Consider the following 19127-nt stretch of genomic DNA (forward strand, 5'->3'; position numbering starts at 1 on the left):
ACCGAAACGGTGTACAGAAGGTCGTTGGAAAAGCGTGAGTTAATTTAACGGCACTCCCTCGTTTTTCTCAGGCCACTTGATCGTTTCTTATCAGGCAACTGGTCGCAAGAAGCGAGCCAGCGTACATGCGCGCACTTAATAAAACAGACTCGACGATAGGCGGAAATATCGAAACGTTCGTATAGTACAAATTTTCACCGGTTTAAACGACCGAGTAAATCATCGACTTAACGTCATTTAAATTAAATACCCGTTCGACTCACCGATTTTCTCTCAACCGATAAACGACCAGGATCGGCTTCCGGTTCTACGCGTTGTTAGAAAACTTTCTTAAAGGACCCCCCGTCGTTGACCCACTTCGAATTAATTAATATTTCCGAACGCGATCGCCGTCGACCGAATTTTTGCGATTCCTTCCGAGACAGAGAGAGAGAGCAGTGAAACATGGCCTACCGTGAAGAAAAAACGGTGCACGTTTGTTAACGAGCACATTTGGGGGAGTATTAATTTTCGTCGGTTGACGAAGTGATTTGTATTTTTCGTTTTTCTCGCTGGCCGACGAGGAAACATAAGGCGGTCTCTGTTCGATGCTGACTGGCTCTATGCAACATCGAGAAAAAATCTTTCTAGTGCTCTCTGTCGTTGAGCAGATGTTTTTCGGGTGACAGGAGAAAGAGTACGGGTCCAGATCACAAAGACCACTTCCCTGAAGCTCGAGGCGCCCTAAGTTTCCACGCACATTTCTGCCTCGGATAGACACCGGAGCAAAAAGACGCCAACTTCCGTACTCCCGAACGCGTATTTCTGACCTCGAGCTTCTGACATCGCTTTCGTTTTTGCTCTCCACTGAATTCCTAACTTTGCGAACGCCTCTTCGGAAATGGACATCTTAACTGACCTACTTATTTCCTTAAGTTCCAAGCGTTGAAATTAACAAATTGAAAATTTTATAGTTCCGAAAGATGGACGGTCTCAAGTTCGTTAATTAGACTTATTAGCAGCCGATACCTAAGTTGAACTTCGAAGAAACGTGATGGGTCTACACGAAAATTCTTGTGCTAGGTTAGCGATAACGCTATCATATCTAACCGGTGGGCCCAATGGAAAAAGGTACCTGTGAACCTTCGATAACGAAGGAAACGATAAACGGTGTTTGAGTAAACTGAAGGTAGAAAGTTTGATAGAAACGTTTCTCGTTATCATTTACGACGTTCAACTTTGAAGCTTCGCTGATTGATTGCTGCGTAAAATCTGATTACTGTCACGTTTCATAGCAATTAGTCTTCTGACGGTCGATGCGATCGATCGCATAATCCCGACTTATGGAGTACGAATAAACTTTGTAACTCGGAGGATAACTCGATTTGCTTGGAAACTTTTGAAGAATTAAAAACTTTCGAAGAATAATAATTTGTTAGAAACGGAATAGGTAGGCTATATATAGAACCGGATAGGAAATAAATAAGCAATCGGATATAATCGATCAAACCGATCGTTGCGCAACGGTAAGTTGCAACGAAAGCATTATTAATATGGTATAGCCGATTCGTACATAAAGGAAGTACGTTTTAGGATCAATGCTACGTGAAAAGTTGAGAAAGAATTATAAACACGTTTGAAGGCAATGAAGACTTCATTTTCTTCTCCGGTATATCTTTAATACGTGAGTAGGAACGTGTCGTTGACGATGGTTCTAGCTGGCTGACTGGCTGGATGGTTCAGCTAAAAAGGGACACTCGTGCTACACTCGCGTGAATAACAAAAGGCTAATGGAACGTGCGTTGTGTTCCGAAGCGAACCTAGGGAGAAACAGGGAAGTGCGGTGCGTGATTGTACAATATATTCATTCTACGAGACCACGATCGTCGAACGCGATTAATTTGTCGGCGAATCAACCGCGAAACTGACATTTTCACCGGACAACGTAAACACCGCCACGTGCTGCTAAATTATTAATTACACGCTCAATTTTCTAATTCAAGCTTTCCTACAACGCTGACGCTATTCGCCCCCTTTATGAACTAATCAGTGATACAAGGTTTAAGTGGTGGTTCATGTGCCTTCGGTACAACGTCGTCGAGAAATATGCTTTCATTTTAATTGTTAAGATTATTTGTGCATTTATCTTAATCGAAGGTTGAAGCTACCTTGATACGTCAAGGTACCAGCGCATCAAATTCTCAAATTCCCAAATTTCCAGCGCATCGAACTCTCGAATCACCAAATTTCCAACGCATCGAATTCTCAAATTCTCGAATTCCCAACGCATCAAATTCTCAAATCTCCACATTTCCAGCGCATCGAACTCTCAAACCCCCGAATTCCCAACGCATCAAATTCTCAAATCTCCACATTTCCAGCGCATCGAACTCTCAAACCCCCGAATTCCCAACGCATCAAATTCTCAAATCTCCAAATTTCCAGCGCATCGAACTCTCAAATCCCCGAATTCCCAACGCATTAAATTCCCAAATCTCTAAATTTCTAGCGCATCGAACTCTCAAATCCCCGAATTTCGAACGCATCAAATTCTCAAATCCTTAAGTTTCCAGCGCACCGAATTCTCAAATCCCCGAATTCCCAACGCATCAAATTCTCAAATCTCCAAATTTCCAGCGCATCGAACTCTCAATCCCCAAATTTCCAGCGCTCCTAGCTCTCAAATCCTCAAATTTCCAACGATCGAACTCTCAAATCCCTAAATTTCCAACGCCTCAAATACCCAAATTGCAGCTATTCGCATACTCGCACCATCACGATTACGCAGAATTTCATTTGCTCGTAATTCCGAGCTTGAAAGTATTTCTGAATCAGTGAATATTCAATCTTCGTCAGAGATTACGAGCGAGAATTTAACGATAGTGTTCGAGATGTTCTATTGATATAGCGATCAATGGAAGCGAGTTGTTATTCAAGTTACCGGTAACCATGTTAGGAACAGTCCCTACTAAAACGTGCCGTGAAGGGAATGTTTCTTTGGTTTGGGAAATTTTCTTTATTTGACTCATGGCGTGGAATATAAACTCACAAAGTGAAGGAATCTCTTCACAAAGGAAACTTCTTGCCCACATCATCGAGGATCTACACTCGATCAAGCAAATCAATAATTACGATTTCTTCAGAAATTTCTGACAACCCCATTAGTTATGGTATAACGAAATAAAAATTATTCGGTGAAAATTAAAGTTCATTCAATGTTGCAACATGTTACATATTATTCGAGAGATTGAAAGTGCAGAATTAAAGTTACAAAATGAACGACTCGGAAGCAGAAAAATGCTTCTTTCAGCCTTCTATAAAATCTGATCGCCTCTTCATAATAGAACGATACTCCCAGGAGTGATCGACTTCATAAAACATCGCTCAAACCATGCGCATCGGGTTCTTACAATCTTCTCGCACCTAAAAACGTCTTAATATCCTCGTACCTTTCCGAGAACCCATTAAAACCGAACATTGAACTAAAGTCAAAAAACATCTCAAGTATCCATTCGATCCTAGCGCCTGTAACCTCGATTAGATCGTTGGTATTCGAGGAACTTGACACCAGCTGTTGGCTACATGGTTCGCCAAAACATAAAATGATCGCCGAGTAGGAAGTTCCAGTAGGACTTTCGGTTGGTTTCTTTGTTCGAGGAGTGCAACGTGGGTTAGCGTGGGATCTGGAGGAGCTAGGAATTTACGTAGAGATACTAAGGTGGAGGAATTATGTGATGTGTACTTAAGATCTACAGACTTCAGCAGTTACAAATCTTAGAACTTGTAAACTGGGATTTATGGGTAGTAGAACTTGTGGACTGTAGGATGTATAGCTTGTAGAATTTACAAGGAACCTATGGATTCTTGAATTTATAAATCTCAGGACCTATGAATCCCAGGAGCTATGCAATTCCAGAACCTATACAATCCCAAGACCTATGAATCTCAAGATCTATGCAGTCCCAGGACCTATGCAGTCCCAGAACCTATGCAGTCTCAGAACCTATGTAATTCCAGAACCTATGAATCCTAAGACCTATGCAATGGCAGAACCTATGAATCTCAAGGCCTATGCAACTCAGGACCTACGCAATCCCAGAATCTATGAATCCCAGGATCTACGCAATCCCAGAACCTATGAATCCCAAGACCAATGAATCCATAAACCTATGAATCCCAAGACCTATAATGAATCTTGGGATCCACAGGTCCTATGAATCCTCCGCTCTACAACTAAACTCTCCAGATCCTAAGACTTGACGATTTCAGGACTTATAAACCCCAGGGCCTATGGACTCCAGACTCCATAGAACCTCCAGTCCAACTCTCGACAGAGTTCAAGAATCTCCAGAACGTATCTTAAATTCTAAGAATCCTGCCCACGTATTCCATCTCCAGTTCTCCAGTTGAACCTGAAAATGGTGGTAGGCAACCCCTGGTAAAAGAAGGCATTGCACGAAAGTGTACTAACGTCGTTTCTCGCGATCGAAGAACGGCGATAGAGACTGATCCCGTGATGCGCATACCGATATAGAGGGAGGAGCGTAGCTGGAATATTTATATCGCGAACGGTACGTATCGGATCGCGTATTGGCGCGAGCAGAGCGACCAAGAGTCGATTTTCTCGCGAGGCTACGGGAGCTTACGAGGGAAACGCCGACGGTGTCGCGCGAAGAATGTCAATGAAACGTTGCCTTCGTGACCGGGAAACTCTATTGCGTGGCGCTAGGATTAAAAATTGTCACAATACCTATGTACTCGCTGCGATTTCTTCTTTTACATTTTCTCCTTATTTATGGGCTTTCGCTAGTCTACGAGCTTTCGAGGGACACGCCGACGACTCGTACGGAGAATGGCAATGGTAATAGTCTGTTCGTGACTAGCCAAGTCTATTACCCGGCGCTAGGTTCAAAATTATTACCCTGCTTGCTGCCAGTTGCTCCTCTGTTTATTTCTTGACCATTGTGTCGCGAAACTGGGAGCTTTTCAACGAAACGTCAACTTGAGTAGATAAACATATCTTCCTGATCTACACGTTTTTCATCTTGCTCGTTTCAGAGTCTGCATAATTCTCTCTATATTTTACTCACCTTATTATATCATCTTGTTACCATCTCACTTTACCTCTTTATACTTTTATTCTTTTATCTAAATTCTTTCACGAAATTGATCAATAAAATGTGTAAAATAATTTAACGTGTCTGATACAAAGATTCAGAGATACAAATAATTAGTTTTGGAGTTAAAATTATAAGCCTTTGCTCAATGAAATTTCTGCTACTAATTTGTTTTCGCGAATGGATTTTTTCGCGGAACTACCGGGGGCTCGCGAGAAGAATGGCAATGAAAAGGTACCTTCGTGACTAGGTAACTCCATTGTTCGCAGCTAGGGTTAAAACTTGTAGCTGTTGCTTTACTTGCCGAGATTTCTTTCGTTTTCTCCTCTTGCGTTAAGCTTTATGCCGTTTGCACCGGATTATTGGTACCGGTTTCGGAACGAATTGTAAATACAATTCTTTGTGCTTGTGGTTTTGCTCTATTTTAATCCGTTCGTAAACAAGGATATTAGAAAATTACGGTGCGCATTATGTAGGATTTGGTAGATCTTTTAAGTTTGTTCGGGGAACAAGAGAAAACTTTGCGAGTTTATTGCTGTCTTTAGATAAAAGATAAAGTTCACTGCTCATATTTTTATCATTTTTTTAAATAATTTTGCGACGCTCTTTTTGATGAAACTTTTCGAGAGACGATGAATGTATTAGGAAAGTTTTAGTCTACATTGAAATTTAATAAATTATACATGAACGTTTCATTAGAAAATTTATTCGAATGTAACTTGAAGCTTTAAAGCAAATAAGAGGACGATTAAATAAAATATTTCCCGATTAGATCGTAATCGCGTACGATGTGCGCATCATAGATTCGATGAATTCTTAAAAGGTGTTCCGTATGGCTTCGCGTAAGACAAGTAGCGAAGAAGATGGTGATCGGTGGGTAATAAACGTCGGGAACGTCGAGAACGTCAAGAGCGACGAACGTGATAGAATTTTATGCACGGAATCTTTCGCGAATGTACAAACGTCCAACGTTCATTGAAATACGACATTATTGAAATCCACGTGTAGTATAATATCTCCCGATTAAATGGACAACATATGAACAGGCAGTTTCCTAATTATCACGTAACTGTTTCCGACCGAGAGACAAGCAATAAAATCCATGTTTCATTATCTTAGACAAGACACCGTGCAAACATCGAATCTAGAGAGTTTTGCAAATATGGACAGTGTAAAGCGAATTTTTCTTTCGGTAGAAAACGTGTGAGTCCCTGAATGCGACTAAAATTGCATGGCAAATAGAATTTGCATAAAGAATGTCAACCTGGTTCGATAAACTTTAGATATCAGACACATAATTTTAGATACTATTTCGAATCATTTACTCGGTTATAAATTTGGGAAAATAAGTTTGTAGTACTTATTAAATTCTGAAATCGCTTTTCAGAAAGGAAGTACATAAATTTTCGCTGTGTGTAAAAGACTGGAAAGAAGTGTTTTAAAACGACTCCATTGGCGTAATTAGACTGTGGGCGCAGAATAGAGCTGGACCCCCGCCAAAATGAGTGGCGCCACCCTACCGGAAATTATCGAAATAAGCGGTATTCGCAGAATTGTATCTCGTGAATTAAAGGATATTTAGCAAGTAAAGGGTCTGACAAGAATCCCGATATATCAAGAAAATCGGTCGTTAATTCTTGGCGTAAAAACGATACTATCGCACAGGGTTAAATTTACCCCGTTTAATCACTCCATTCAGTTTCACGAGTGGAAGCTGCGTTTTCTTCCATTTTGTTTCGTTCTTCCGTCGCGGGTAATTTCTCTCTTTAATCCCCGTTAAAACACTGAAAGAAACGAAGCAAATTGCAAGTATTTATCCCTGTAATTTACGAAAAGTGACAAAATCGCTTCCTTAGGAAAAATATACACTGAAGAGATATTATCGCACAGTATATAAAAACCACACAGTGTGTAAAATTTCGGGAATGGAGAATAAAATTATTGTCGGAGCAGTTCGTACAAGAGTTAAATATTGATCGAGAACGTGTTCTCGACTTTGGTAGTTCTTGACCAAGGTTACGTGCCTTTAGTTTCGCGTTTTTCTTTTACTCCACTTGGAGACTAGAGAAAAGATATGCACTCGTCGAGTGCAAGGTAAATAGGTGACCGAGCGAATGCAAACAGGGAACAGGGATGGGCTAGTATCGTTCGAAATAGAAAAAAGGGAAATGATAAGTCTTCTTTCCTTATTGAATTTTTTTTTGGGATATCAGCTTACGCAATGGGTTCTGAAGGTGCTCACAATTTCAACGTAATGTTGGTGCAATTACAACGTAATAATTTTTACTAGATATTGAAGAATTATTGATAGCATTCGATTATTAAAATCATTCACTAAATGTTCGGTACATAGTTAATACTTTTTGAGTTATTTAAAATTATAATTATTTATAGTAACAAATAAGAACAGGAAATATTTACAAATTTTGTTGTCACATCGTTGTAAAAATAATGATCCAGAAATAGAAAAGAGAGGAGTGAATTTGTTTCTTCTTCTAGAAGAAATTAAGAAACAGAATCTGTTGGACCACCCACACCGCAAACACTGCAACTTAACACATAGTCTCATGGGGTTGGAACGGATACTCCTGTAAGCGGCTTACTTTAAGAATCGACACCCTTCCGGATATTTTAGGATAACATTAACCTGCGACAACCTGCTTCCAGGATAATTTACCGCCATGATTAATCTCTTTTACATCGTTCTTACCAGACAAATTGAAATATTCTTATAAAAACGATACGATTGAAAGAGTATGAATTAATAAAATGACATGAACCAAGCCTCGAACACCAAGAATTAAATTAACAAGTCCAAACCATTACAGTTCGTTTCGGAAAAATCGCAATAACAAATATGTCGACTTTCGAGTAGAAGCACAATCCACAAAATAGCCCACAAATCACTGGCATATCCTGGTCGAAAACCGGAAACCGTACAAAACGGTCCCGAATTTTTCCCCGCAGCGAAATTTCCGTGTCACGCTGAAATCGTGCAAAGTTGTTCTGAAAGGACGTTTTCAGACAAAGGAAAACAGAGAACGAGAGCACACGAACACACACGTATCCTGGAAGAAAGGATTCGCTTGTTGCGTTTGTTGCGTTGGCGTGAAATAGTGACACCGATGGACGGCCGAGCACGTGCTTCCGGTTTATGGGCTCAACCAGTTGTGTACGGTTTATGGTGCAGGATTTATGGGCCAGGGTACGGTTCACAGGAGCGTTGCCTTCCAGAAAACCAGACTGTACCTTCACGAACCCTTCCCTTTCTCCGCCCTTTTCTCCTTTGATCCAACGCCGACAAGGTGGGTGGACGAGATTTCTTTACCGTGTTAACGAAACAACTTCGATTAAACGTCCTTTCATCGCGAGCAAAACGTTCGCCCTCGAAATCGCTTCATAAATTTTCAGCCATCGTCCGGGAAATCGAGACTATTCTTCGCCACTCGACACATCGAAGATTCGCTTTATTTCGATTATTGCGGGGAGCTTTGGAAATTTGGAAATTTTGAGATACGATGATTTGGAAGTTGGTAAAGAAAGGACTTGTAATGGAGAACGGTAGAAGGGTACCATTTTGAAGTTTTAATCCGACGAAGACAAGTTCTGAGCTGTAGAATGTAGAACCTGAAGAACTGGCATTACAGGACACGCGTTGAAAGAAATAATACCAGAGTAGAAGCGTAGCAAATTTGAAACCTGGAACTATCAATTTCTACCCTCGTCTCATTTAAATAATATGAAAATGAAAGAAGAGCTCAGTGGTTAAATCACTGTAATTACAGGGGAATTCCAATTTGGATTACAAAAACACGCGAATCGATCATGTGCCGATGGAATTACCCTCCATAATTGGCAATTAAGGAGATATTACCAACACCTCGAGATAATATCATTACGATATTATAATGAACGCTCAAGTATCGATATTTCATAGAAAAGGAAAGCAAAACGAAAATGCTATAAAATTAGTTTTCTGTCATTTATCGGTGAAACGAAACATTTATCAATCCGATGTTTATCTCCGAAAAGTAACCCTTTGTAACCGATCCATCGTTTTGCCTAAACATATAAATTAAACTGTTAGATCGGGAGAGCCAGGGCCACGCTATGAAAACAAAATTTCCCCCGACATTCGGTCATAAAATCCAAGAATTTCCATTGCTTTACGACGCGTCTCGTAAAAGCAACGTAAACGGGGCAGCCATGCCGGTTGCCACGAAAACGCGTAACCACCGAGAAAAACCCTCATGCGGGATCCACGGATCTGGCCAACCGAGTAAACTTCCAGTCGTAAAGTCCAAGAATTTTCATTTCGTTAAAGGGACACCGTGAATGGTGTCGGGTTTCCCGCAACCGAGCCACGAAAGTTCGAACGCATCGAGTGCAACTTTCTTCTCATTAAAGGATACGTGAGAAATTCTTGTATATTTAATAAATGCAACATAGTCTAACATACATACTCTTCGAGCAGCGTCGATAGAAAGAAACGTAGGTTATCTTCCCTCGTAACTACATTTGCTACTCCCAATCAGTGTAAACTGTGCTTTAAAACGTCGACTGATCCAGAACTTTTCCATCGCGTCGAATCTTAATTAGCAGCGTTATCTACAATATCCTTCGCATCTTCGATTAACGAGACAATGAAGCTAATGCCCTTTCCGTGTAAACGAGCAAACCGCAGCGATAGCGGACGATCCAGGATATCAAAGAAAACCGAGGAATTCACGTTCTTCCCATAAAATCCTCGTCCGTTCGAGGTTTAGGAAAAAGTTGCTCATTTGTAAGCAAATGTGTACATGGTGGACACTGCTTTTTTCACAAAGAAAATATTTTTAACGTCCCTTTTCGGAGGTCGAGAACAAGTTTCCCGGGATTCAACAAATTGAATGAAATCGATTGAACCTGTTCCGACAGGGTGGCGAACGGAGGACCACCCGTAATTATGGTGACGTAGGTCGGGATGGTGTCCGAGGTGGTAATTTGAAGGTCGGTTGTATCTTTTTGACGGGTTTTATTAACCAACTGGGCGGGGCTTTATTTCATTTAAGGGGCTTTTCGATACCGAATTTTAAAACGTTCCATAGTTCTTTTATTTAGGGTTGATAGGATCTCTTTCACTGAAAAATATTCTCTCAGTTATTAATTGTGATAGCAAATCTCGGATGGTTCAGATAGCAAGCAACAGTGTCTTAAATTATAAAAGTGAACTCATTCGTTCAATCAACGCCTCCGAATCGAACAATTGTTATTGCAAAATATCGAAATCGTTTATTTTCACTGACTCGTTCGCACATCCTTTCGAACAACCGCGAAACAACTGTTACGACATCGACAGATAATGTTTATTTGACTTACGATTTCACGTGCGTCTAAAAATTGAAACGATTGTTATTCCGACATCGAGCTTTTGCACGTTTCGTGTCCTCGGATATAGGAATCGAGATCATTTTTAGTTCGATTCGTGTTTGAAAATCTTAAACTTCGAGGTACGGACACCTTGGTTTCCTTGAAATTAGGATATTCTCCTATGGTTCCTAGAAGACTACTCCACATCATAAGAGCCCAAAATCCCAAAGTCTTAAGATCTACCCCCTGTAAGATATCTACATTGGCTAAGTACTTGACTATAGGGATGTTCTGATTTCTCAATCCAAAGATTAAATCTCAGAATTGTAGACCATAGAAGTTGCATAAACTAGTGCCCCAGGATAAAATTGAAATTCAGTGCTACTCGAGGTAAAAATAAGAAGAAAGAAAACTCCGATTATCATAAGGTGTTCAGGTAAATTCGAAAGTTTCAATTTGTCCGCGCCGCGTCGTTTGATAAATTCCTATGGTCATTAATTGTTGCACGAGGGAGGAATATATTGTAAAGGGACACGGAATCGGCAGCTTTGATGTCGCTGGATGCGTAAATCAGCCGATTTCCATTGGACAAATCTCGTGGAGAGTGGTACCTGCCCATCCACGAAATTTATGCTAAGCGAACCCCTCGGGTGGTCCTTCGTTTAACATCCACGGACTGCCACTAAATTTGAATTCCTTCAGGGATGACCGTGACTTTCGTCCTGTCATATTATCCTATCGACTGTACGATATATTGTTCCTCGAGGAAGCGTAAAGAACCCCCTTATTACACGCCTTAAATCGCACCCTTCAGGAGGCGTTGCCTGTGTTTTACATTTTCTCCAACAATATGATCGATTCTCCCCTTTTACAACTTTCAACATTCAACGCGGTTCTTTCTTGCTTTACTTTTCGTACATTTAGCAAATTGCAAAATTCGAATATCTAGAAATTTTTGGAATACAAGAATTTTAAACCTGAAGAATCAGAAGTCTTTCTATAATTTCAGAATTTAGAAGGAACAGAATTAGGACTTTGACAATTTATGAATATAATGATCAGAGAATCTTTGTTCCTTCGCTACGATGAACATAGAAGCTTCGACATTCTTTTTGTCGAATTCTAGTCAATCTGGCGACCAGATTTTCGCCATCGGCTCCCAAGGATCCCGAAGACCCGCAAATTCTGAAACTCGACTCCGCCTGTGTCCTTTTCCCTCGGACCTGAAACGGTGCTGGTTTTCTCACGAGAATGTTTTTGACAAAAAAATAGAAACCAGACGTACGTGTGTCCAGAATACGTGTGAGGAGGGGTTGAACAGGTGACGGGACCCAAAGGGAATATTTCCCTCAGAGACTCGTGAAAGAATCGTTGCTCCAACTCTGAGGAATATTAATTTGCCTTTGAATCCATAATGCGTTTTTTATTCTCCTTTCGACTTATTTTCGACTTCTTGAAAGAAGCAGCACACCTCTACGAGTCGTTGAGAAGAAATCAGTCGCGATCCTCCAAAGCTCGTTATAACGATAACGAACAAATAATTGCTTCGGAATAAAAACGGGGATTTTGAGAATTTTTTTCTTCTATAAATTTAGCTCCATATGGTAATGAACAAATAATTGAAGGATAAAAATAGAAACTTCCAATGCGATTGAACGTTCGATTACTTAATCCTATCCGAGAAAAATATGGAGATTACCCAATTGAATGATGCGAGTTTCGAATGAACCCAAGTTATTTCAGCAGTCATTCACCGCCGTAATTATTCACGATCTTGGGCGCGACACTCGACAGATCGCATTATCTTATTTACCGAACAGTAAGTCTATAACCGGTGAATTAAACGGTCGATAAAGCGTGAACGTATAAATCACCGGCCACCAAGAAACATATTCCTTTCCTTTTGAACGTGAATTCGAAAGCGGAATAGAATTTCTTGCAGCTTCCTTAATTTACGTATGGAAATCTTTTCTCTCCTTCAATAAGGAAATTTGGGATGCTCGAGATAAAGATTGATATAGTGGAAGGAGGGGTTTCAATTTGTTATCGTGTGTTGGCGGAACGAAAGCGTGTTTCATAATTGACGGGCCGAGAGTGAGAGCTGTTTCGAGTCGAGAAAATTGGAAAATTGGATTGCCTACATGTTCCTGGCTCGTTATCGTACAATCTATTTAGAGCGCTGGCTAAGTAAGTCAATCGTTGATTGTTATGCTCCTGTATTTACGTATAGTCGGGTTTGATCTTGATGAAATTTCAACGTGGCCGAAATAGAAAATCCCAGCTTGATCGAAATTGGAAATATGATAATTTCACATGTTCTTTTATTTGTAAACTACGTTATACTGTAATACATATTATATCACATTATATTATATCATAGCTACTATACCATGATCACAATTTTCTTTTAAGTTCCATTTAAAAGGCTCATCCAACTCAAAATTGACAGACAACTTTTTGTTACAATTTATATTACTTGTACATAATTATTATTTATCATGTTATTTATATTTATAATAGTTTTGAGAATAAAGCACCGTTACAGGAAAATATAAATAGAATAGGGAAGTGGAAAATAACTTTTCCGTTGTGGCCGACTCGAGACACATTTAAAGCTTGTTACACGAAAACAATAGGTGATACAACTTTGTTACACGGTTCACGGTTGTCGCGAGCAGACTGAGCAATTTGCGACACATAAAGATAAACGTCGCCGGATGGCTAGGTTCTGTAAACGAAGTAAAGTGTCTTTTTGCGGAATAAACGAGTCCTCGAGCGAGTGCAAGTAAATCTTTCGAAATTTAACGCATCGTACGGTTTTATGCGTTTCCGGTGTCGTTGATGCGATCTTAGCGAAGCCGTTTCGCGGCCGGTTGAGCCCGAGGCAAACGCGATGTTCGATGCTGAAAATATCAGTAATAATTTTCAATCAACTCAAAATATTCTGCATCGATTTATCAACCGCGTTAACAACAATATAAATCGCTGGAACCTGTTCCGGAATTGTTCTGCCAACGATCTCTTGCCGACCATAAATTGTAATTAAGCTTGATTAGATATTTCGAACCGAATAGACGGGATACATATAAATGCTGCTTAATTGAAGTGTTAGATTCTGACACTTTAATAGTACCTACCTGTCTAATACGCTGTAACTATCTTGTAAACTTTACTGTACGTCGATTCATTTTATGATTTACGGTACATAACTGACGATTTAATATTTGTCTGTTGGTATTAAATGAGCTGTATTTGTAATCTCTGCAATGTATTGATAAATTACGTTATATTATTACACAGTCTTCTATCGTTTAACGATGACTGATATTACAGTTCCAAATTTTCAATGTACCAAATTTAACAATTTGGTAATGTCTGATATTAACTCTGTAAACCTATGGGACCTGGTCAACCTACTTATCCTACTCATGTTAGTACTCCATAAGTACCTTTAAACCTTGAATATCATAACCTAACCTAAAATTAAAATCTAACTCTAAAACACTAAAAACTGAAGCAGCAAGAATTCGCAAAACACAGAACAGCATGTAGAAAAGTGGCAGACCAAGCCTCTTTATAAATAGATAGGCGTTTAAAAGGTAACCAGGGGACCGGTTTGTAAAGGGTCCCATAAAGTAACATCAGAATCGCGGCACGCGTGGCGAATTGTCATAAATCCGATCAAAAAGTACGACCAACTATTTTATAGAATATAATATGGGGTGTCCTCCGTCCCCGTAAAGAAATAATAGACCGACCCTAGAAAACACATGGCTGGCAACTTGGGACCAGAGCTGAATTCGAGTAACAGAACACGTCCGGTGTGTGCATCATAGCGATGCACTCGACCCCCATAGATCACATGCACCATGGAACTAGCCTCCAAGTTCTTCAGCTTCCTTTCAAGGATCTGTAGGAATAAAAATCAAGGGCTTCATTGAGCTCCTTCAGATTCTTATAACCTCTTAAAGTTGATTGTACCAAACTTTAAAAATTCGGACTTTAAACTTTAATACTGTAGACGTTTATTGTTAACTATTTATAGTTAGGTTATTGTTTATAAGTATGTGATCGTATTAACTATTTACGATCGAATTGAAATGCATAGTCGAAGTATGTAGTCACGGTGCATTAAATATTCGATGAACTTTCTTTCATTCTTGTAACAAGTTTTCACTGACCAAGTTTTTCATAATAATTCGTGTTCTTGTTTCAGAAAGCCTCTCATGCCGCGCCACTAGTTACCGGTACATCTGTTGTTGAAGAAGTCGGGATGGCGATCGCGAAATGTCTGATCGTTGCGATACTCATGATCCTGCAGATCGATCGAACCATCCAAGGACAACTAGTTCGATTAGGTAAAAAAATCCTTACATAATACTTACAAAACAGCTCGAGTGTATCAACTAGTCTTTGCAAACATAATTTATAAATCTTCCAAAACTTGAAGTTGCAATTTGCATCCCTAAATTTAGAGTCGAATCGCTTTCAGCAAAATGCAAAGAATCTAAGAAAACATGGAAAAAAGTATCCGACGATTGAAAAGCGCGGAAAAGAAAAATCGTCGGTATTCCACACGCAGAATAAAAGCGAAAAAAGCTAAAAATACAAACGACACCGTCCTCGAGGATTCCTTTTCAGTCACGAGGCGATTAAGTTTAGCGTTCGAACGTCTACTTTTGGTTCGCTCTTCCTCGTCCGTTGGCTGATGCTAAATTTTTCTTTCCTCGTCGAGCAAAACGATGCCGGAGAAAAGAAAAAGTGGTAGGATGCTTTCGAGCATAGACGCGAGTGGATTTATAAAGGAAAGCCAGGATATTTTCGCGGGGCGAAAAAAGAGGAGCGCGATGACGGGGTGGAATGAATGGAACGAGGCGGGGAAAAAAATTAAAATAGATCCGTGAGGACGAAGGGACTTAGAAAGATCCGAGGATGATAAAAGACGGATTTCGATCGTAAGAAAGACTGATCTACGACTTCTATTTGCGGAGCAATTTTTAATTCTCTTCGGCTTTGAACAGAATGTTTTTCAAAATAAATATCTTTCTAGTTTCTTTCGAGGTACTTGAACCTTGGTATACAAGTTCTTCAGTCAACTGAATTCTACAACGATAATTTCATTTCTGAAACGTCTACATTCTATAAATTAATTATTAATTTCACTATTGAGACATATAGTATATATTTGAACTATGGTTCTTTGAATATTAACTTCCTCTGAATCAAATTTTGCCTCGAAATTTTGATCGAACACCAAACCTAACCACATCGAACATTATACTTTGATTAACAAAGAGTCACATTTTGTATTGAGTGCAATTATAAAGTGTAAGTAGTTGAAAATTGTTCTCGATTGAATAAAAAAAAGATTTCGAATCGGTAAACGATCTAGCTAACGAAATCTTGGTGTCCCGGTGACGCGGTCGCAAATCGTGCTGCTCTGCCATCTCTTTCATTGTCCAATTGGTAATATCAGCCGCTATTACCCTGTTGAATACATTTAATAGACAAAGGATTGGCAGAGGTTCTCATTTGCTGGTGAACAAACGGCACACGGTTCTGAGCCGTGGAAACGCGGTCGACGAGGTTGAGAGTATCGTGGACGGTTTGCTAATAACGGGCGAGCCCGGCTGTACATATGGCATTCAATGACCGGCCAATTGGACAATTGAGCTCAATCATAATAATACACGTATATACACGGATCGTTGCAACGCTCGCGTTTCGGCTTGTTATCAATAAATTTATTTGCCGGAAAGTAAATTCACCCGTTCGCGTCCTGGTTTCAACAATTTTCTTCTTTCCGCATGCACTTTCCTACGGGCTATTCCACGAATTCCAACTGTTCTGAAAGTCTTATAAACTCGTACGAACACACCTTAGTTTCTCGCATATTTTGTCGCGTAAGTGTAGATTCGCATTCTATGTGCATTCTGAGACACTCTGTATAAAACAGTAAGTGCAAGAAGATCAAAAAGTTTGGTTACATTTTACAATAAAATTAGATTCTTTACAGAAATAGAATTAAAAATCCTTGTAATAGCAATGTTGAATTTATAACACGAGTTTATGAAGAGACTATCTTCCACTGAAAGATAAGTAAAAGTCGAAACTTTTGAAGCTGACGGTAAGTTTTAAAATTCGTGCAACGCAGTCCTAATGAACATTCTGTCCACACTTCCCCCGATACCATCACCGAGCCATCACCGAATTTCCACGCACAATCTACGGTCCTCGGAGTATCGCGAGTAAACAGCGATTAAATTTTTTGTGAAAACGTGGTTCCACGAAGGTGAACTATCGTAGGTAAATCCTGGAAGGAAAGCGAACAAAAGGAAGAGGATGCAGGGATCGCAATAAAACGTCAGTGTCTGGCACAGGTAGCTTTACTGTTGGGCCAAGCTCCACCTATTAATGGACGTACACGTGTGCAATTGCTGGGAATTTACTGGGAAACGTCGGCTTCCAGCAAAATACCGTTTAGAGAAAGCGTTTAATGGCGAGACGGGGCTGCGTGCCAGATGTTGGAGTTTTCCATCGGTCGAACAGTGAAATTCGACTTTGACCGTGTTCTTGGAACCTCGAAGATTGCCCATTGTGCGGGAAACCCTTAATGGAAACCTACGAAACGAGTTTATTAAATTTCGAGATGGAAAGCCGTCGATTTTGCCACTAATTGTGAACGTGTACCTCTGTATTCGGTTGTATCGTGTATGATTTCCCTAGGAACTTAGGGAGTCACTCTCCAATTCTGGAAAGTCGAGTATGCAAACTTGGTAGCTCTCAAGTCGTCAGAATTGCAAATTCTCAACGTCCTTAATTCTCAAATTTCCACTCGACGCATAAGGTTCCCAAAATTCCAAATTCCCAGCGCATCAAATTCTCAAATTCCCGAATTCCCAACGTATCAAATTCTCAAATCCCCGAATTTCCAGCGCACTGAATTCTTAAGTCCCCAAATTTCCAGCGCATCGAACTCTCAAATCCCCAAATTTCCATCGCCCCTAACTCTCAAATCCCCAAATTTCCAGCGCATCAAATTCGCATATTCGCACCATCACGGTTACGAATTTCATTTACAATAATTCAGCAGCAAATAACGAGACGATTACTCGGCTGAAAACACGTATGCTTGACCTCGGACAAAGCCGAAGCTTAATTACGATTGTCTGGCATCGGTAGATGGGCAGACAAGCCTTAGCTCCATACGCTCATTAAGATAGCAGCCGGTCTTGAGCACTGTCCCTTAATCTCTCGAAAGGGATCATCCTTTGAAGGTATAATTATGCAGACAGCCTCGTGTGGGACGTTTTGTACCTGACCAACCCGCACTTGAATCTCCCGCCGTCAAACCGTTGAACATTTCTATCTGTCAGTCGTGCGTATTCGTCGGAGAACGTTCTTCCCCCTTTTTTTCTATCGAGCGTTGTTTTATATCAAACAACGAACCCTTCAGGCTAAGATGGAATCTTAATTAGAATGTCCAGGATGCCTGGAGACGAAACTCGAGCTCTCTATCTTGACTTCCTTTCTAATAGATGCAACCGAGTGGTCGATACTGTGGTAGTCTCGTTATATGGCCACTGATGGGATCGAGAACGTATTTGACTTGCCTGTGATACTGGGTTGGCAAAAAGTCTTCAGTTGGGGTTCTCGTGAATTTTATACGATGTGATGATACAATGGGGTTCTACTAAATGTCTATGTGTTGTAAAAATGTCTAAGTGCACTATAGTCATAATATACAATGTAAAATCAATATGTATGATTAAAGTGAACAATGCATAATTTACTGCAAACATGTATCGACGTTTGAATACCAACCTTGAATGACCTTTACAATCAAAGTCGATATCTGATCGAGATAATTGGATAAAATTGAAAGATTAAAGCTGTCTCAAAATGACTCGACATTTACAGACTGTTTTCACATGAGATCCATTGTTCGTTATAATATCGAGTGATTCGTGGAACAAAGCACGAAGATTATTTAAAGGAACGTGTCGTGTTTTATCGTGTTAAGACACAAAACATGATTTCGTCAGAGCAGGAAGACTGGTGCAACGTCATCGTGTTTTGACGATTTTGCCAGTCAAACACGTCACTCGATCTCAGAGTTAATAGAATTTTATCGTGCATTTAAATTTGATATCTGATGGAAGCTGATATACTGAAGGAAAATTGGAAAGGAACATTTAACAGAAATATTGCTGATTTAATCTCCGCGTTAACTTCTGATCTATTCTCGAGCATGTTTTGTCAGGAACATAAATCACTATTCGTTATCAGGAATGAACGAATCAATAATTGTTAATCCGCGTAAATACCAGTTCGATAAATAATTTCGAAACCTGAAAATTGGTTAATTATCGTTTTCATCGGTTATTATTTACAGGTATCAAGATTCTCTTAATCTTGCCTGGAGATCGATTCATCATACGTTCCGATATATCGATAATTACACCATTGTACTCGATGCATCGAGGATTAACAAGAATTAACTTCTCAAGGACGTACATTAACCACGCTAATTTGATTAAAGAAATTCTAAAGATGCATTCTTGCGTTATCCATAAAAAACATTGAACAAGTAAATTACCGCCATTTTCGATAAACGAAATAAACGACGAGAAATTAGCATCGGATAACGTCACTAAGAGAAAACTCGCGTGACGAGTTAAA

General features: G+C 39.8%; 1 protein-coding gene across 4 annotated transcripts in view; it reads left to right on the forward strand.

Annotated features, from left to right (window-relative positions):
• Window positions 1-19127, forward strand: part of LOC100874760 (fibroblast growth factor receptor homolog 1) — a 49943-nt gene that overhangs the window by 19485 nt on the left and 11331 nt on the right. For all 4 annotated transcript variants that reach the window (XM_012298043.2, XM_012298041.2, XM_012298044.2 and 1 more), the window contains exon 2: window positions 14662-14803. In XM_012298043.2, coding sequence (XP_012153433.1) covers window positions 14719-14803 — 85 coding nt within the window. In that variant the 5' untranslated portion in view covers window positions 14662-14718. The remainder of the gene's footprint in view (window positions 1-14661; window positions 14804-19127) is intronic.

The sequence above is a fragment of the Megachile rotundata genome, chromosome 13 (genome assembly GCF_050947335.1).
Source record: "Megachile rotundata isolate GNS110a chromosome 13, iyMegRotu1, whole genome shotgun sequence".
Classification (NCBI taxonomy): Eukaryota; Metazoa; Arthropoda; class Insecta; order Hymenoptera; family Megachilidae; genus Megachile; species Megachile rotundata.